We start from the raw sequence: 20,865 nt of genomic DNA, 5'->3' as shown, positions 1-20,865 counted from the left end.
AAATACTGAAACAGAAGTACTTTAATACTTTCAAGTACAATCGCACATACTCTGCAAAGGTCAACTGCCCCACCCACATTAGGGTCTCTCTGCTGCTGACAATAGTTATCTTTCCTAAAGAACTCGCTGATACATTCACACACCCACATACCGGCTTTCCAGCGAGAAGCAACACCTCCATGTAATGGTAACCAAGGAGAAAATCCTTATTATTGTTATTTATTACATGGTGCATGATGTTACTTTACAAACAAAGGTTAGTGTCACGTATGACGCACCTGTGACCTGTATATGGGACAAGGGGTAATACACCCAGCACTCTAGCTGATTCACTTTTCTCCATGCTAGGACCCTCAAATAAACAATATCTCCCCTCAATCCGTCCCCATATATACCATCAGTCACGAACAGCACCCCGGTGAGCACGTGACTTATATGCAACAAGGGTTAATACACACAGCTAACTGTCTGCCCCACCTTTCTCCTTCAAATGAGTTTATATTTACCCCTTACTCGGTTACAATACATATCTTTAATCTGCCACCACCAAAGCGTACTATGAAAGGTACGTACAGAGCCTTTGGTCCCTGTTAATAAAATAACTATGCACTTAACACACAAAAATCTGTTGTAGCAAAATGTGTTCGAAATTTTTTTTATTAGCTTAAATATACAACAAGTACAATGCTTGGGTTACAGAAAGATTATTAGAAGAACATATAGTATAATAAATGCAGACAGTTTCTAAAAACCCAAAATATTCAAATAAACTGAATCTAAACTTACATTATCATCTAATATTGATCAGATCTTTTCCTAAAGGGTCAAGTGGAAATTGATATTTCGGGGGTTCCAGCATGGACACTCCCTTAGTTGAAATCTAACGCATAATTATAAACTAGGGCTTTATATTCTGGGTTCCCCTCATTGAGCACACAATAAGCCCTTTTATCACTCTCTACTGACAGTTTTACAGCTTAAACGCGCGCGCGGTCTATGGCCGCAATCATTGCCTTAAGGCATTGTGATCGCCGCCGCCGCCGCACACTCCTCCGCGCGGTCTCACCGACCATGGACGCGGCCTTAACTTCTTTAATACTTTGACACGCCATATTCACGGTTGCGTCTGTGTACTTTAATATACACGCCTGGATAACAATTGAGCCACCTGTGCTGAAGCAGGGATATCCTGCTGACCTGTTGGTGGCGAGGAGTTGCCCGCCACCTGGAATAGATTATCCTTCGCTTCACCTCTTGATCTCGGAGTTTAAGGAATGTATAGCAGGTGAGCAGAGATTACCAGTGGGTAGTGGGTTGCTCTGACCTAGTGTCCCACCCTACCTGTCATTGTAATATACACCATCAGAGAAAGTAGGTGGTAAAACTGCTGCTTTAAGAACACCCAGTAACACCCAGTACCTCCTCTGTTGTTCGCTTACCAATGAAACATTCACTGTCACTGCCGGAGTGAAGCAGATGAAAAAGTCAATTTAGTAAGAAGGTTAACCTGTTGGTTGCCATACTGCACAGAAAAGGTAACCTGCTATATCGTGACATATAATGGGGGGAGGGGAAATAAGGTTATAAAGTTAACACCTAAAATAGAAAAGTCAAAAGACAATGAGACATTAATGTTTCCCACGTGTTACTTCATTTCAGGCTGATCCCTGTTAGAATAACACCAATCTGCCTCTGAAAACCTGGGGACACGCTGTGAACCGACTTTAAGGACATTGCATTAATAAATCAGAATGAATTAAATATCGTGCAGATGCGTGTTAGTGTCTTTCTGAGAAACCCACAAAGCAATAATACCACTAATGAAGTTATGTTCAGCTTTAATACCAGGGAAGAACTAATAGACCGGATTAGAAGTGCAACAGCCAATTGGGATGCAGAGGCCATGTCTACTAAGTAGTTCTGCAAGGTGTTTAATGGAGAATCGCAGACTATTGAATATGGTTCCGTTTCTTTTGGAGATGCTGGGTCATATCCCACTGGCCTTGGAAGTCTGTTTGTCTCCCCGTGATCAGGCCTCGGGAAACCCACAGAAATTTGCACCTCCCTGCCTGTCAGTCACGGGGCAATTCTATTTATTTTGTGTATTTTTCATCCATTCTGCAGTTTTCTTTTCTTTTATAAATTCAGCATGTGTGTGTTTTTTTTTTTTGTGTGGAGATTTTACAGTACAGTAATTCAGAGGCAATTTCCAAGAAAATCATTAAATTGCGATAACTGAAGCGTGAGATGATCTTTGTGATGTGGGAAACAGAGGGAGGAAGAAAGATGGTGGCAGAAGCCAGAAGCCCAACTGCTGAATATATAATGAACCATTTTTTATTCATTCATTCTATTGAACATCCTGTATGAAACCTGCAATACAATATCCTTAACGCTTCCATATTTCTTAGTTCGAAAGCGGAGTCTTCGGACCAACACATGGTCAGCCCCAGCCCCGCTCGCCGAGCCCCCCAATAATCCCAGGTGGACCTGCTGCCCCAGCCCCGCTCGCCGAGCCCCCCAATAATCCCAGCTGGACCTGCTGCCCCAGCCCCTCTCGCCGAGCCCACAATAATCCCAGCTGGACCTGCAATCCCAGCCCCCCATCACGAGCCCCAAAATAATCCCAGCTGGATTTGCAGTCCCGGCCCCCCTCACCGAGCCGCAAGATAATCCCGGCCGGACCTGCAAGCCCTGCCCCCCTCACGATCCCCCCGATAATCCTAGCCAGACATGCAGCCCCGGCCCCCTTCGCCGAGCCCTGAGATAATCCCAGCCAGACATGCAGCCCCTGCCCCCCTCACTGATCCCCGTGATAATTCCAGCCGGATTTGCAGCCCCTGCCCCTTTCCCCAAGCCCCCCGATAATCCCAGCTGGACCTGCAGCCCCTGCCCCTTTCCCCAAGCCACCCGATAATCCCAGCTGGACCTGCAGCCCCTGCCCCCCTCACCGAGGCTTTCCCCAAAGGGCAGGTCCGACAACAATAAATATTTACCTTGCCTTGTGTCCAGTATCCATCCAAAGTCTTTACACTGCAGTTCTGGCCAAGTCGAGGTCTTTCTGCCGGGAGTTGCCTGCCTCTGCTGCTTCAGATAGTCTCTGTCCGTCTCTGCTGCTTCAGATAGTCTCTGTCCGCCTCTGCTGCTTCAGATAGTCTCTGTCCGTCTCTGTCTGCCTCTGCTGCTTCAGATAGTCTCTGTCTGCCTCTGCTGCTTCAGATAGCCTCTGTCCGTCTCTGTCCGCCTCTGCTGCTTCAGATAGTCTCTGTCCGTCTCTGTCCGCCTCTGCTGCTTCAGATAGTCTCTGTCCGTCTCTGTCCGCCTCTGCTGCTTCAGATAGTCTCTGTCCGTCTCTGTCCGCCTCTGCTGCTTCAGATAGTCTCTGTCCGTCTCTGTCCGCCTCTGCTGCTTCAGATAGTCTCTGTCCGTCTCTGTCCGCCTCTGCTGCTTCAGATAGTCTCTGTCCGTCTCTGTCCGCCTCTGCTGCTTCAGATAGTCTCTGTCCGTCTCTGTCCGCCTCTGCTGCTTCAGATAGTCTCTTTCTGCCTCTGCTGCTTCAGATAGTCTCTGTCTGCCTCTGCTGCTTCAGATAGTCTCTGTCTGCCTCTGCTGCTTCAGATAGCCTCTGTCCGCCTCTGCTGCTTCAGATAGTCTCTGTCCACCTCTGCTGCTTCAGATAGCCTCTGCCTGCCTCTGCTGCTTCAGATAGCCTCTGTCCGCCTCTGCTGCTTCAGATAGCCTCTGTCCGCCTCTGCTGCTTCAGATAGCCTCTGTCTGCCTCTGCGGCACTCGGCTATTTCTCTACATTTATTTCTGTAATTACAGCAAATAAAAATCCCACTTGTGAGCACATTCGCGTGTCTCAGACAGATCCACAAACCTGCCGTTCCCCATTATCTCTTGGCATACAGCGCGTCCACCGCAGCCAGGAATTCTGGGTAATGACATGCAAATGAGCACTCACAGCTCAATCTCACTTTGTGTCTGGCATTCGAATTTCGCTCGCACAGGGCGATAAGAAACATTATGATCATTCTCACTTGTGGTGCGCGTGTCAGCCCTGTGGCTGTGCCCTGGGTTCCCGGTGTCACAGACTTGGGTGTTCTCTCCCCGGCAGGATAGAAACCCCAGATACCTCCGTACCCCCCGAGGGGAGGCTCCCTCATGAGCTGCTGGCGCTGTTTGAAGAGATGCAGAATAGAAAGGAAGATGCTGTGCCCCCCTACAGAATCCTGCGCTGTCTGCAGATGCTCAATGTGAACCGTGAGTGCGGGGACACAGGGAGCATGGGGTCACTGGGAGCAGGGGGTCACTGGGAGCAGGGGATCACTGGGAGCAAGGGTAGTAGGGAGCAGGGGGTCATAGGGAGCATGGGAAGTGGGGAGCAGGAGGTCACAGGGAGCATGGGAAGTGGGGAGCAGGAGGTCACAGGGAGCATGAGTAGTGGGGAGCAGGGGGTAACAGGGAGCATGGGTAGAGGGGGTCACAGGGAGCATGGGTAGAGGGGGTCACAGGGAGCATGGGTAGAGGGGGTCACAGGGAGCATGGGTAGAGGGGGTCACAGGGAGCATGGGTAGAGGGGGTCACAGGGAGCATGGGTAGAGGGGGTCACAGGGAGCATGGGTAGAGGGGAGCAGGGGATCACAGGGAGCATGGGTAGTGGAGAGCAGGGGGTCACAGGGAGCATGGGTAGAGGGGGTCACAGGGAGCATGGGTAGAGGGGAGCAGGGGATCACAGGGAGCATGGGTAGTGGGGAGCACGGGGTCACAGGGAGCATGGGTAGAGGGGGTCACAGGGAGCATGGGTAGAGGGGGTCACAGGGAGCATGGGTAGAGGGGGTCACAGGGAGCATGGGTAGAGGGGAGCAGGGGATCACAGGGAGCGAGGAGTTACAGGGGGAGTGGGTACAGGGAGCGAGGAGGGAAGGGGACGCAGAGGTAGGGGGGCACATGGAACAGGGTTAGGGTGCGTGGGACCTCCTTGATACATCCCAAACTGACACCCACTTCAGAAGCAGTGTTCTTAACACTAAACGGCTCCTTTCTGTGTTAGGCCAGGTCCCCAGTGGCCGCTGCGGTGCGTACTACGGTGCGTGCTACGGCATGCGCGCCACACACCACAGCACAGCCCTCTATGGGGCAGGCCCTAGTGGCCATGTGTGTGGGCGCGCAAAGCGCTGTGATGCGTACGCTGGCAGGGAAGATAACAATTGTGTCTTCCCGTGCCGCAACGCGGTCACATGGTGTGCGGGCACCCAATGGAAGGGCAGATATGCCCCGCCATGGTCGCGCCCCCCCTGTAATGGCCCCGCCCCCGCGCATCCCATCGCTCCCCTAGAGACCGCCGATCACGGCTGTAGTCTGTGCACCTGCCGCTAGGCCACCAGGGAGGACGGGGGCCGTAGCCTAACACCTCCGACTGACACTCCCCAAATTGCACAAATCGCCCCTCACAGCCGCATGGGGAAAATGTCTCTCGCCGCGTCCGTTTAACGGCAGGAAGGGCGTTTGTATTTGCAGTATTTGTACAGTATGAAGCTGCTGATCTCTTCCTCACCCTCTGGAGCCTGCTCCTCAAACAGATGCCCCAGCCACACCTGGTACGTACGTGGGATTTGGGAGGGAGTGGAAGAGACGGAGGACGGGGGGGGGGGAGAACGGAGAGTTGAGTTGCACGCAGGACATGACCAGCAGGCTCGTGACAATGACAAATCAGAATTCTCCATTCACATGTCACATGTTCTAGAACCAAGCTTGAAAAACACAGAACAAATTATATTAATTTTTGTAAATGATATATATATTATGTATATATCTCTTAGGTATGTTCCGTGCAAAGGTTCAGCTGTTACAGGGTTGCTAAGCAACGACAGCAAGGAGAGCAGGAGACAGACGGATGATGAGGAGGGAATGGGGAGCAATGAGCACATGGGGTAGGAGGGAGTGCAGCAATGACAGCAGGGAGGGGAGGAGAAACAGCAAGGAGAGGAGGAGACAGACGGATGACAAGGAGGAGGGAATGGAAGAGCAGTGTGTACACGGGGCAGGAAGGAGTGCAAAGAGAGAGGAGGAGAGACAGCAAGGTGAGTAGGAGGAAGAAACAGAGACACAGCAAGGTGAGTAGGAGGAGGAAACAGAGAGACAGCAAGGAGAGGAGGGAGTGTAGTGTGCACAGAGAGGAGCAGACACAGTAAGGCAGGGAGTCCAAAGAGAGGGGAGGAGCAGGGCATGATTTAGGAGAGAGTAAGGTAAGGAAGAGGGGACAAGAGACAGCAAGGGTTACAGGGAGGGGTGAAAACAGTCATTTTTAATTAATAACCTTTAAGATCTGCTAGATCGGCACGCGTTACACCGGGTACAGCTAGTATTCTATTAGTTGTTTTGAAAAATATATTATATATACACATATGTACAAGCCGGTGCATTCCGAGGGTGTACATGTTGGCTATGTTAATTTTTTAAATGTTCATTAAATCAACCGTGCTCTGTAATTCCCTACAAAGCGCCATCAGACTCTCCCCCAGCTTTCAGACATTTAAAAACTCTGAATGTTCACCATTTAAAGGCAGCCTATCTGCCGTCCGACTAACATCCATCCCCCCAACCCTCCCCCAGCCCTGTTGGGACCAGCTGTGCGGTAGAAACCAAACTCCACGCTAACACCCCGTAACATCCACACCCTCATACTTTAATGGCATCAGCTCTGTGCAGGGCTGGCTGGGAGTATGGCGGGCCCCGGTGCAGTACTAGTTTAAATCTCCAGGGGAAACAAAATGGCTGCCGAACAGCTGCTAGTCAATGGGAAGCTGCAACATCATTAGCTGTGGCTTCTTATTGGATGGCCATTTAAATGCCCTTTTAAAAAAATAAATAAAAACAGGAAGTAATACCAGTAACTTCACCAGTAAGTATATCAGAAAACGGGGAGGGGGGGGGGGCACAAAAAGTAGTGCAGTGCAGCTTTGGAAGACCCCTGGGTGCCATCTTGTAAAGAAAATCGGAGGTGGAACCCACAATAAGTTTGAAACATTTCACACAAGTTGGGTTACTTATCAAAATCTCCGACTGCAAACCTGAGGTAATCTTGGTGTGGGAAAAATTTCTGAGACTGCTGTCTTTTTCCCTTTGATAAATCTTGTGCTGTTTCTCCCCATTCCCCCTAACCACCCCCAACAGTTTTTTCCCAGATTTGCTGTGTTTTATAAATAATCCCAAAGATTCCCAGGGGTTTGTGTCTTCCGGGTGCAAAACCACCGCGTTTCTCAAACGCGAGAATCACAACGGTTATTTCTTTAAGAAATCTGTTGGGTTTTTTTGCCCTCGTTTTACAACCTGGGAGACTTTATTGCTGCCCGCCAGTGCTAAAAAACTGGGCACATACAGTATTGGTGCAAAAAAAAAAACCAGCCCCAGATTTATGAAAGAATAGAAACCGCCGCTTTGATACGTAAGCTCCTGAGGGAGACCAGGTTCGTTCCGTTACTTAGGCAGCTGCACGGCCAGGTGTGAGGCGACATTAAACTGTTCTGCCTTTGTCACTGTGTGTTGTGCCCCAATGTCAGGCTGAGAAGCTTAGAGCTCTGTATACCGTCAGGCTGGAGGAATACGTGACCTGCCACAAGTGTTACCACGAGAGGTCCAGTGACAAGGACGTGCTAACCATTCCTCTGCCAGTGTCAGACTCCAGGCACCACAGGAAACAGCGCTTGGTAAGTTCTGTGCTCAAATAGAAGTCGGGTTTCTCCCTGATAAGATGGAGCTGGGTCTAGCAGAGTTTGCTGGGCCTAGCAGAGTTTGCTGGGCCTAGCAGAGTTTGCTGGGCCTAGCAGAGTTTGCTGGGCCTAGCAGAGTTTGCTGGGCCTAGCAGAGTTTGCTGGGCCTAGCAGAGTTAGCTGGGCCTAGCAGAGTTAGCTGGGCCTAGCAGAGTTAGCTGGGCCTAGCAGAGTTAGCTGGGCCTAGCAGAGTTTCGTTTTAGTATGTCCACAAAACCACTGCACCGTTAACCTCTCGGCTGCCGCAGACACATCCAAGGAGTTACAAATTCAGGCAGTTCAGGCTATTTTAACAATCCAGGTTCATCTGTATGAGACGTGAGGATGAACCTGGGAGTTATATTTACTAAAGTTTCCTGGCTTTAAAATTATATATATAGATATATATAGATATATATATATATATATATATATATATATATATATATATATATATATATCAATCTAATTAATGAAAGAAATATTGTGGTTTTTTTTAATGTGATGCAAAAACAGCACAAGATTGATCAGATTTGCAGCTGGGAGGCTGATCTGTAAGTCTCCCGGAGAGGCCTGCTCCGTCTTACTTGCACCTTTTTGAAGTGGAGAGTTTTTGTCCCATAACTCCCGTGTGCATCAAACAAAATAAAGATTTTGTTGAAGGCAAAACTTCACCAAAAGCTTCTCTTCCCCCTGACTCACCTTCCTGCCCCCCTCCTTCCCTGGCACTCCGCTCTCCCCCCAATATGGATTTCCATATACACAGCTAAATATACAATGGTGGAGAAAAGCCAAAGCTATCTCACTCACTCCGCAAACTGCTACCAGTGTGAAACCTCATCTCGCCCGCGTACACGGGTGTCCCCTTTCTGATGATGATATGTACAGAATGCAGTATGGGGCCTCTCTGACATTAAAAGGAAATGCCCAGTGCCAACGTATAATAATGTATACCCCTGCTCACGTAATGTAACTATGTATTTGTAACCATGTATCTGTCATCATAACTCTGTGCCCAGGACATACTTGAAAACGAGAGGTAACTCTCAATGTATCACTCCCTGGTAACACATTTTTATAAATAGCGTATGGTGCAGGAAGGGGCACTACTCTGCTGACAGCCCCCTTGCTTCTGATTTTTGGCAGGAACATGACTTGTGGACGTTCTTCATGCCTCAGGAGCTCAGCGGAGAAAACAAGAGCTTTTGCCCCCAGTGCAGAGAGAAAACCGCCAGTCTAAAGGTAACCCTCTCAGGGCGTGATCCAAATATTCCCATAATCCCTTCACTGCCAACACGATGCAAAACAACAGGGATAAAGCAGCAAACCCTTGTGGATGCCGTGTTTATTTATTTTTGTTTATAAGTTACATAGCTGATGAGGTTGAAAAAAAAGACTCGTCCATCGAGTTCAACCGACGTAAAATGTAGACGACAGATGCTTTATCCTATAATTGTGCGTTTGCAGGATATTGAGGAAGGGCAAACAGAAAACCCCAGTGAAAGGGCAGTGCTTCCCCCAAAAAAAGTCTAGGGGGGGTTTATTCTCTTAGCTCCGAAGTTGTGAGGGCCAAAATGTACAGAAGAAGCAGAATAAAATGTGAGAAAAAAAAATACGTATTCTCTATCGCTTCTTCTAAATCACTTCTATAAAAAAAGTGACAACCCGCCTGGAATGTACGTGCTTTACAGGCGGAATGTCCTGAGGCGGTGCTAACTCCACCCCCAGTCTGATTTATGGGTTCTGCGCTCTCAGCCAAACTCATGTTTCAGGCTCTGGATGGAACTCGAGGTATCAATCTCGCCACTCTTTAGGTAGCGTGAGTTTTTAGAAGCGGTTTGCGTAACGGAGCAGTTTTAGATAAAAAAATGTAAATTGGGAGTCTTTTTTGACAAACCGATCGAATTGTTAAAGCCGGAGTGAAACTGCTTCAAAAAAAGCGTTTGACACGGATTAGACAAGTGGGAAGGGCTTACAGAATAGCAAAGCGCGCCAATGCGATGGGTAAGGGGAATTTAGAAACAGTTCGTCACATTTCGGCGCTACAAGAATAGACCCTAGGTTTGTCAAAGGCACAGGAATCTGTAATAAAAAATGTTCAGTCCCCCCCTTCAAAGCAGTAGTGGTCTTAAATCTTATTTTCTACAATATTTACACTAAAACAACAGGACAAGGGTTGCGTTACATGGAGGCGGTGAGAGGGCGATATATATCGCCGAAAACCCCAGGCACCTCGTCGCACACTCACTTTGGTTGGTTGTAACGTCAGCCCAGGTTGCTCATAATGTCATTTATTTTTTCCTAGTCACAAGACCCGCTGCTCTTTTCGTAAGGTCTATGTTAGGCCGCGATTTATAGTTGCAGCGTCACGCGCGTGAAACATGCACTCTAGCTGGAGGTGACAGGGGGGCGTGGCTGTGACGTCACGTGAGCAGTTCGCCCTCATTGGCTGAACCGCTCAAGTGACGCAGCCGTCGCGCTGCAAAAACAAATCCAATTGTATCACGCGCTTGGTCGCTAGCTCTATGGCCTGACTCATAGAGGTACAGGCTTTTGTTCGCGGAACGAACGGGGACTATAATCGCGGCCTTACAAACAAAGTGAAAGCCTCTTCCACATTTGCTGCTCCCGGCACGTAGTACTGGGCACCTCTTGGTGACATTGTTAGTCGTGTTATTGGTGACACAAGTGCTTAAAGAAGGACGTCACGTGTTGCCAGGGCAATATATTCTGTAATGTGGCCTCTGCTAGTTGAACAGAATACTCGATATCTTCAATATATACTGAATTTATAAATTTATACTGAAGTAAAAGTAATGTACAGGCATACCCCGGTTTAAAGATACTCACTTTAAGTACACTTGCGAGTAAGGACATATCGCCCAATAGGCAAACGGAAGCTCGCGCATGCGCCTGTCAGCACGTCCTGAACAGCAATACCGGCTCCCTACCTGTACCCAAGCTGTGCGCAAGAGGGGAGACTATAGAGCCTGTTACAAATGCGTTATTTACATCAGTTATGCATGTATATGACGATTGCAGTACAGTATATGCATCGATAAGTGGGGAAAAGGTAGTGCTTCACTTTAAGTACATTTTCGCTTTACATACATGCTCTGGACCCATTGCGTACGTTAATGCAGGGTATGCCTGTATATTAAAATGAACAAACACAGGAGCTATTAAATACAGTATAAATGTACAGAACACGACGAGTGAGATTTAAAGGGGCCTCCTTGTTATCTTGGCAACGTGTAAGATCTTCCTTTTTGGATATTTGATGGTATCTTGTGCTGCCGAGTCTGCACTCAAAGAAAAAAATATAAGATTGGGCCCTCTGCAAGTGTACTGCGGCCTGAATTACTGTTTGCTATTACAAGATGGTGATGTAGTCCCCGGTCCATGTTCACTAAAGAGTGCTATGCTTTAGCGTGCTATAACTGCCATTGAAATGAGTGGGAGTAAAGACGTGCTAACACTTAGCGCCCTTTAATGGATATTGGCCTCAGTGAGTTACAGGGAAGCGAGTGAGTAATGTTTGGATGCTGGCTGTATACACCCCATTATCTCTGGAAGGTGTCACTTTTAATTCCCCATGTTTGCAGGGCACACGGCTCCTGTCGCAGCCGCGGACTCTGACGATACATCTGAAGCGTATTAGCCTAAGAAAATCCTCCCGGCTTCAAAAGATAAATAGAACCTTGTCCTTCCCCCCAAGCCTAGACCTGAGTGAGGTGCTGGATCCAGAACACCTCCCAGAGCAACAGCAGGCACAGGTACACCCTCCCCAAATTAACATCTTCTATATGTCACATATAGTATGTGAGAGTGTCTGATTTGGCATAGGTTGTGATATCTTTTAATAAACCAGGAAGAGAGTTCTTCAAAGATAATATGTACAGAGCTTTCCAAACCTCACAGGTATCTTCGTCGTATGTACAGAGCTTTCCAAACCTCACAGGTCTCTTCGTCCTATGTACAGAGCTTTCCAAACCTCACAGGTCTCTTCGTCCTATGTACAGAGCTTTCCAAACCTCACAGGTCTCTTCGTCCTATGTACAGAGCTTTCCAAACCTCACAGGTCTCTTCGTCCTATGTACAGAGCTTTCCAAACCTCACAGGTCTCTTCTTCGCATGTACAGAGCTTTCCAAACCTCACAGGTCTCTTCTTCACTTGATCATTAAGTGATGATGAATGAGAGTGGTACACCGACTGATCATTTTTTTTCCCCATTGTCCAATTTTCTTGGTGTCTTCTCATTACTGTGTTCCTTGCAGTGATAACGGGGGGTCTCACTTTCTTTCAGGGGCCGTATAAATACCGTCTTTTCGCTGTTGTCGCACATTCTGGAACTGCCAGTTTCGGTCACTACTGCGCTTACATCAACAGCTCTAAGGACAAGAAGTGGTACTGTTTTAATGACTCCAGCGTGTGTAAGGTAAGAACCTCTCACTTTTTTCAGGGGGGGGGGTGGGGGGGAAGCTCCTATACACATGACCAGGACCCTCCTGTCTCACTCATTTCAGCATCCTTGATTTTGGACACATCCGTGGAATCTATATTTGAAAAGGGAACCTGTCTGTTATCCCAGGGTTTCCATCCCCATCCATATCACCACGAAGGGTAAACTCGCTGTAATTACAGCTGCAGCTTTCTGATTGGTCCCTATTCTGGGCATTCATGATCTACAAAAGTAACAGCTGCTAATTGTAAAATAGGCATTAAAATAAAACATAAGTAGCCCCTAAAAAAATTATAATAATAATAAAATTCACTTCACCTCTTCCAGCTGTGGCATTAATGGTCAAATACCCCGTTGTTTGCAATTGTTGGTTCAATGTTTAACCCCCTCCACGCAGGGCCGGTTTTAGAAGTTTTCCGCCCATAGGCACTTACCTTTTTGCCGTCTCGGCCTCCTCCTCCTTGTAGCGTCTCGGCATCACATGATGATGCGTTTCCATGACAATGGGACGCCATGTGGCGTCATGTTGTCGTGGCAACGCGTCGCCATGTGACCCTGCAGGAGGAGGTAAGAGACCTTTACAGAGGCCCCACGCTCTCCCTCAGCAATCAGTTTTATTGTTGTGGGGAAGAGAGTGGGGCCTCTGTAACCGCAGCACCGAGCCCCCCTGAAATTTTCTGCACTAGGCTCAGGCCTAGTAGACGTATGCCCAAATACAGGCCTGCCTCACTGCTCGAAGGGCTAGCCCCACACACACGCTCTGACACAGCAGTTGAAAATCATCGCTTTCTCTATTCAGCGGAGTATAGGAAAAGATACGTTAATGGCTGCGGCCCCACTGCTGCTGAGCGCGCTCATGCTTGAGAGCAGTGACGTCACCAACTCTCCAAGCATGAGCGCTCGGCTGTCCTTCTGCAATTTGCAAGCGGGGAAGGGGGGGGGCGTGGTGTTTAAAGGAGGGGGCGTGTAATTGGCTGGATCGGCGCGTGTTATTGAAGGAACTATCGTGATGTAATTTTGGGTCTTGTGACCCATCTGAGCACGAAGCGTCAGCGTGGCCATGCCCATTAGATTACATTAAAGTGAGCGCTCGAAGCGCCAAGTGTGAGCGCACTCAGCGGCAGCGTGGCCGCAGCCTAACAAGTAATAAGAACACTTATGAGCATATTTAATTGTCTCAGACAAGTTCACAAACTGCCTTACCCCGCAAACCCACAGTGCATCACGTATTCACTGTAACATGGATCCCCATCAATTTCTGCCTGCTGTGTTACAGCGTTTACAGCACAGATTGGGGTACAGAAGTGCATGCCCAGCAACCCTACTCACAGACAGTTGTTTTGATCTTTAATGTTTCACCCGTGTCAGACTGGTTACTGGCCATACATTGTCAAACTGGTCATGGGTACAAACCAGCTACAAACATGTTATGGTGGGTAAAAAAAAAAAAAAAGTTAGCACTCATTTGCATGTCAGTACCCAGAATCCCTTGCTGCAGTGGAAGCACTGTATGCTGTGCGATAATGGGGTACGGCAGGTTTGCGGGACCTGTCTGAGACATGGGAATGTGATCATAAGTGTTCGTTCTCATTACTGTACTCTGAACATTGGAGGGTTTCTTTACTCACCATAACTTGTTTGTGTACCTAGTTTATGAAGTGAAATGCGATCCTCCCAACCTCCCAGAGGCTAGATGGGAAGGGAGGGCACATGGTTCCCATTATACAGTGACACGACACAGAACTCCCTCCAAGCTTCATGGCAGTTAGGTTGCATCAATAAGGAGATCTGGGAATATTCCAGTTTTCTACGTATGGAGTGGTAGTCAGTTCATATGACATCAGTTTGAAGCTGCAGGGCCTAATTTAGAGTCGAAATATACAGTAACAGCAGATTCAAGGATATTATCTGGATAAATAGCCAGCAGTGTTAGCTGAGAGGCTGAGAGACAAGCAGAGAGGAGACAGGCGGAGAGGCTCAGGGGTCATTGATTACATCAGGATGAGGACAGATCACCATGAAGAAAGAGAGACAGGTTAAAACCAAGATGGAGGAAACAGAAGTGTTTTCATGATATTAAGATCCACTCAGAAACAGAAATCAATGTGCAAACATCCTTAAGAATACCATCATTTATTTGGGACATCACCGTCGTCATTTTTACTATATTTGTATGTAAGTAATTTATCTTTAAAATAAACGTTTTCTTTTTGTGTGCAGAGAGTAGAATGCCGAGTTCTGTTATGCTGGTGTAATCTATAGAAAAGACGTAAAAAGACATTAAACATCTATATATTAAACATGCCAATCATTGCCAAGGTTTTATCCTATTGACGTGTCACCTGCTGACATTCCTTCACTGTGCTAATAAAAAGGGCCGCGCCTTCAATTTTTCCGATTTCCGCAATAATGTGGGTTTGAGGGAAAATCTATCCGCAGAGTTGTTTGTGGAGCTGAGCAGAGCTGTGTGTGTTTCAGGTGTCGTGGGACGATGTGAAATGCACCTTTGGAAATACGTCCTTCCATTGGTAAGTACATCACAGCGCAAAATATATTCTGGGGGTCTCCAACTTTCCTATCAGAGACCACTGAAAGTTACATGGTTAGAGGATCACTATACATATATCCATCTCTCCCATAATATAGAACAGAAGGCTGACACTCCAATACATGTAAAACACGTTTATTTAAAGCCTATCAACATTCCCACAGCAGGGCCGGCCAACTCCACTCCTCAAGGGCCACCAACGGATCAAGTTTTCAGGATATCCCTGCTTCAGCACAGCTGACTCAGTTGAAGATTGAGCCACTGATTGAGCCACCTGTGCTGAAGCAGGGATATCCTGAAAACCTGACCTGTTGGTGGCCCTTGAGTTGGCCACCCCTGCCCGAGAGACAACTTCACCTCAGATAGGCCCCCTAACTGTGAGTGAGAGAATATATATAAATAAAAATCGGTCTTTTATGTTGATAAAAAAAAGTCCATGCTCCAGCAGAATGGAGTGAATTGCCTGAGAACCGCTGCTGCAGGTAACACTACGGGGTCTGTGTATGGAGTTTTAAACATGTCCTTTATTTGTCAATAACCCTTTCACTGCCGGAAGAGTATGCAACTGACAGCACAGCAACAGTATCCCCAACCTAAGCTGTCATTATTATTCAACCTCGGGGATGTCATTATGATGAGACCTCGGGGATGTCATTATGACGAGACCTCGGTGACGTGATTATGATGAGACCTCGGTGATGTCATTATGGGACCTTCTATGCACTAAACTTAACCCCTTGCAGACACACGTCCCATAACACCCTCCTACTGTCTCTGTAAGTTCTCCCTACAAGGAACTCCTTTTCCTAATGTTACTTTTGAGTACAAAGCGCTTATTCCTATTATGTCACGTGTATTATTGCTTTAAAGCGCTATGTACGTGGATAGTGCTATATAACTAAAGAAGATATACATAGAGACATTTATAAAGTATTACAACTGGGCCATGCAAATGGAAACTTGTTAATTAACTGAACAAAGCTTTTAGGATGTCAGTTTATAGAAAGGACTCATTACACAATATGTCACAAAAATAAACAGAGTGTGACCTTTTAAATGAAACCCACTTTCCATTAAAAATTAAATAGACGTGAGTTTATAATTGCAGTAATATGATACTTGGGTATATATATATACTAGCTGAGAGACCCGGCGTTGCCCGGGATGTAAATGCGTAATAGGTAGTATTATTTATAAATCGTGGAACAATAGGTGACTGTTTGTTGTAAAGGTTGGATAATAATATTGAAAAGAAAGATGGAAGAAAATGTAATACGATGTTGTATAAAAATGGTTTATTGTAACCACACCACAGTACAATGTATATTTTGGTGCCATAAGTGATGTAAAAATCTGAGTCGTGTGTCCTGCTAGGGTGTGAGGCGGCGGGTGGCGCGTGGGTTGTGAGTGCTGTCTGTGAGTGGGGGTCCTGCTAGGGTGTGAGGCGGCGGGTGGCGCGTGGGTTGTGAGTGCTGTCTGTGAGTGGGGGTCCTGCAAGGGTGTGAGGCGGCGGGTGGCGCGTGGGTTGTGAGTGCTGTCTGTGAGTGGGGGTCCTGCTAGGGTGTGAGGCGGCGGCTGGCCCGTGGGTTGTGAGTGCTGTCTGTGAGTGGGGGTCCTGCTAGGGTGTGAGGCGGTGGGTCAGTGATGTCGGGGGGTAGGGGCGGGAGGCAGCAGGTGTGTGTGGCGGGTGTCTGTTGAGTGCGTGCAGCGGCTGTGAGGCGGTGGGTGAAAGGCAGAGGCGGCCGGAGTAAGGGCGGGTGAAAGGCAGAGGCGGGGGTGGGGAGGCGGTAAGGCGGGCATGAAGGCGAAGGGCGGCGGGAAGGGGAGGAGGGGGTGGAGGAGGGGGGCAAGGGGTGGAGGAGGGGGGAAGGGTTAGAGGAGGGGGGGGAAGGGTTAGAGGAGGGGGGGGGAAGGGTTAGAGGAGGGGGGGAAGGGTTAGAGGAGGGGGGGAAGGGTTAGAGGAGGGGGGGGAGGGAAGGGGGGGAAGGGTTAGAGGAGGGGGGGAAGGGTTTGAGGAGGGGGTTGAAGTGTGGGAGGGGGTGGGAAGGGAAAGGGTAAAAAGAGGTGGAGGGGGGGGTGGAAAGGGGAGCGGAGGGGGGGTGAAGGGGAGCGGAGGGGGGGTGAAGGGGAGCGGGGGGGGGTGAAGGGGAGCGGGGGGGGGGGGGAAGGGGAGCGGGGGGGAAGGGGAGCGGGGGGGGAAGGGGAGCGGGGGGGGAGGGGAGAAGTGGTGGGAAGGGGGAGGAGGGGGGAGGTGGTGGAAAGGGGGAGAAGGGGGGAGGTGGTGGGAGGGGGGAGGTGGTGGGAAGGGGGAGAAGGGGGGAGGTGGTGGGAAGGGGGGAGGTGGTGGGAAGGAGGAGGAGGGGGAAGGTGGTGGAAAGGGAGAGAAGGGGGGATGTGGTGGGAAGGGGGAGGAGGAGGAAGGTGGTGGAAAGGGAGAGAAGGGGGGATGTGGTGGGAAGGGGGAGGAGGGGGAAGGTGGTGGGAAGGGGGAGGAGGGGGGAGGTGGTGGGAAGGGGGAGGAGGGGGGAGGTGGTGGGAAGGGGGAGGAGGGGGGAGGTGGTGGGAAGGGGGAGGAGGGGGGAGGTGGTGGGAAGGTGGTGGGAAGGGGGAGGAGGGGGGAGGTGGTGGGAAGAGGGGGGAGGTGGTGGGAAGGGGGGGGAGGTGGTGGGAAGGGGGGGAGGTGGTGGGAAGGGGGGGAGGTGGTGGAAAGGGGGGGGTGGTGGAAAGGGGGGGGGGGAGGGGTGAGGTGGTGGGAAGGGGGAGGAGGTGGGAAGGGGGGGGGGAGGGGTGAGGTGGAGGGAAGGGGGAGGAGGTGGGAAGGGGGAGGCGGAGGGAAGGCGGGGGGTGGGAGGCGGTGGGAAGGCGGGGGGCGGTGGGAAGGCGGGGGGTGGGAGGCGGTGGGAAGGCGGGGGGTGGGAGGCGGTGGGAAGGGGGGTGGGAGGCGGTGGGGCGGTGGGAAGGCGGGGGGTGGGAGGCGGTGGGAAGGGGGGGTGGGAGGCGGTGGGAAGGGGGGGTGGGAGGCGGTGGGAAGGGGGGGTGGGAGGCGGTGGGAAGGGGGGGTGGGAGGCGGTGGGAAGGGGGGGTGGGAGGCGGTGGGAAGGGGGGGGTGGGAGGTGGTGGGAAGGGGGGTGGGAGGCGGTGGGAAGGGGGGGGTGGGAGGCGGTGGGAAGGGGGGGAGGGAGGCGGTGGGAAGGGGGGGAGGGAGGCGGTGGGAAGGGGGGGTGGGAGGCGGTGGGAAGGGGGGGTGGGAAGGGGGGGTGGGAGGCGGTGGGAAGGGGGGGAGGCGGTGTGAAGGGGGGGAGGCGGTGGGAAGGGGGGGGAGGCGGTGGGAAGGGGGGGAGGCGGTGGGAAGGGGGGGGAGGCGGTGGGAAGGGGGGGAGGCGGTGGGGGAGGCGGTGGGGAAGGGGGGGGGCGGTGGGAAGGGGGAGGGGAGGCGGTGGGAAGGGGGGGGGGAGGCGGTGGGAAGGGGGGGGGAGGCGGTGGGAAGGGGGGGGGGGCGGTGGGAAGGGGGGGTGGAGGGGAGGTGAAGGGGTGAAGGGGGGGGGGTGGAGGGGAGGTGGAGGGGGGGGGGTGGAGGGGAGGTGGAGGGGGGGTGGAGGGGGGGGGAGTGGAAGGGAGGTGAAGGGGGGGGGTGGAAGGGAGGTGAAGGGGGGGGTGGAAGGGAGGGGGGGTGGAAGGGAGGGGGGGTGGAGGGGAGGTGGAGGGGGGGGTGGAGGGGGGGTGGAGGGGGGGGAGGTAAATGGGGAGGTGAAGGGGGGTGGAAGGGAGAAGTGGAGTGAGGGGAGGTGAAAGGGGGTGAGGGGAGGTGATGGGGGGTGAGGGGAGGTGATGGGGGGTGAGGGGTGGTGAAGGCCGCTCACTCACCCGTCCGGCAGGTCCCACGTGGATCTGAGGCGGGAGGCAGCGTGTTGTGGCCGCTCTCCCGCTGTGTCCCGGGCGCTCGCTCGCTCACCCGCTGACTGTGGCGGCGCCGGGGGGGGGGGTATCGGGGAGACACTGACACTGGAGGGGAGGGGGGGTGGAGGGGAGGTGAAGGGGGGGTAGAGGGGAGGTGAAGGCCGCTCACTCACCCATCCGGCAGGTCCCACGTGGATCTGAGGCGGGAGGCAGCGTGTTGTGGCCGCTCCCCCGCTGTGTCCCGGGCGCCGCCATCTTGGGCACTCGGCGCCGCGAGGCAGCCTGCCTGGCCACTGGCTGTTCCCCCGCCGGGGAGGGGTGAGTTGTAGCGCCGGTGAGGGGGGGGCATGTATATGTGTGGGGGGGGAGAGGTGGGAGATATAGAGGGGGGGTCTCGCACGGCCGCTGACACTTGGTGGGGGGGGGGGGCGCTGAAGGGGTAATAATAGTGTGTGTGTCCCGCTGACTGTAGCAGCGCCGGGGGAGGGGGGGGGGGCGCTGAAGGGGTAATAATAGTGTGTGTGTCCCCCGCTGAATGTAGCTGCGCCGGGGGAGGGGGGGTCGGGGTGAAAACGCGGGAGACACGGGGAGAGGAGGAGGTGCGCGCGGGTGCTGCTAACTGTGAGCCCCGCTAATGTAGGTAACAGTGTGTGTGTGTGTGTGTGTGTGTCTGTCATTGTGTGTGTGTGTGTGTCCCTGTGTGTGTGTCCCTGTGTCCCTGTGTGTCCTTTGGCCCGTCACTCCGCCTCAGGCCAATGAGAGGTGTGCGGGGGCGGGCCAAGGGACCAATCAGATTTCCCCTAGGGACACCGGACATCCAGCAGGCATGCATGCAGGCAGGCAGGCAAACATACAGTGCTTTCACTAATATAGTATAAGATATATATATATATATATATATATATATATATATATATATATATATATATATATATGTTATATATATATATATATTATATATATATTTTGTATTATTATTTTTTAAACTAACCGTCCCACCACTGGCTGTGTAATGCTAGTTATAAGTTCCTTATAATGCAGAACATTAACGTGCCCCCGTCTTGTGTTGCAGGGGTGTCACGGCCTGCCTGCTGGTGTATGTGAGAGCAGAAGCGGAGTAGTGATGGGAAGGGAGAAGGGGACCTGATGTGTAACGGAGGCGCAGCGCTGTGTCTGAGCCGCAATGCCTTCTGCCCGGCCAGCCGCACGAAATCTGCTCCCATCACGGGCCGTCGGAAAAACCCGTCCAATCCGACGGCAGCTGAATACACAATCCTGAGGATAGCCTGTGCGCTGCCATCCGGGATCCTAGAGGTATCCGGTGGCCATCTTCCTCTATCCCGGTTGCAGGAGTTTTTTAAGAATAGGTTGCTTAGTAGGATCTGAAATCGAATACCGCTGCTATTCCTGTAAAAATAGCACGTCTGAAAGGCTAAAACAGATTTACCTAGATGTACGAATATGTCATTAGCGACATTTTATTTTTACAACTGTGTTCAGCTGCTTGATGTCTACAGTTATTCCGGCTTTATCTTTGCATGCCGGGTTTTGTCAGATTTCACATAAATGAGTTGTGTGCTTGTATGATATCATTTTGATCCCACGGACACATTCTCTCCCCTTGCACGTTTCAATATTTCTTGGAGGGAAACCCCTCACATAATTTCAACAGAATAAAAAAAAACATCTATTTCCAGCTGATATTGTAACCCCCTTGGTGCCAGCGGGATTGTGTACATGGGATCTCGGCAGTATGAATGATCAATGATGAGAGGCAAAGCTGTGATTATTACACATCAGTAAAAGTGCAATTATGACATGCCAGATTTAACTCCGTAGCTGCTAGCCGATCCGGTGATAACGTGGAACATGATTTCATGACATCAACTGGCACTGTAAATAGTGAATGGGTGGATGTGCGACGGGATCGCGTAGTACAGAGTACCACCTCGCTTTTATTTATTGGCAAACCTTGTGTTCCGTTTTCTGTTTATTTGAAAATTGGTTTATTTCAGGACACCTCACTCCATTTCTGCGTTCTAAGCACAAATACTGTATATAATCTTCCTAAAATAGGGTCAGGATAGTTTTTCCTAAACAATATACACATTTCAAACGCTGACACAGTACCGCTACTTTTTTTAAAGCAGCAGTCTTTTTTCTAATCTATAAAATCGGGAGGACCCCCCCCGAGAGCAGAGTCCCG

General features: G+C 50.7%; 1 protein-coding gene across 3 annotated transcripts in view; it reads left to right on the top strand.

Moving 5' to 3' along the window:
* Positions 1 to 20,388, top strand: part of USP18 (ubiquitin specific peptidase 18) — a 43,846-nt gene extending 23,458 nt beyond the window's left edge. For 2 of the 3 annotated variants that reach the window (XM_075602455.1, XM_075602454.1), the window contains exons 4-11: positions 4,118 to 4,263; positions 5,521 to 5,600; positions 7,563 to 7,709; positions 8,898 to 8,993; positions 11,357 to 11,527; positions 12,059 to 12,190; positions 14,693 to 14,742; positions 19,732 to 20,388. In XM_075602455.1, the coding sequence (XP_075458570.1) occupies positions 4,118 to 4,263; positions 5,521 to 5,600; positions 7,563 to 7,709; positions 8,898 to 8,993; positions 11,357 to 11,527; positions 12,059 to 12,190; positions 14,693 to 14,742; positions 19,732 to 19,780 (871 nt within the window). In that variant the 3' untranslated portion in view covers positions 19,781 to 20,388. The remainder of the gene's footprint in view (positions 1 to 4,117; positions 4,264 to 5,520; positions 5,601 to 7,562; positions 7,710 to 8,897; positions 8,994 to 11,356; positions 11,528 to 12,058; positions 12,191 to 14,692; positions 14,743 to 19,731) is intronic. The other variant, XM_075602456.1, reaches the window with a different exon arrangement.
* Positions 20,389 to 20,865: the final 477 nt, after the last annotated feature.

The sequence above is a fragment of the Ascaphus truei genome, chromosome 5, assembly GCF_040206685.1.
Source record: "Ascaphus truei isolate aAscTru1 chromosome 5, aAscTru1.hap1, whole genome shotgun sequence".
NCBI lineage: Eukaryota > Metazoa > Chordata > Amphibia > Anura > Ascaphidae > Ascaphus > Ascaphus truei.
The sequence above is the reverse complement of the archived record's forward strand: the minus strand, read 5'-3'. Positions and strand labels throughout refer to the sequence as shown.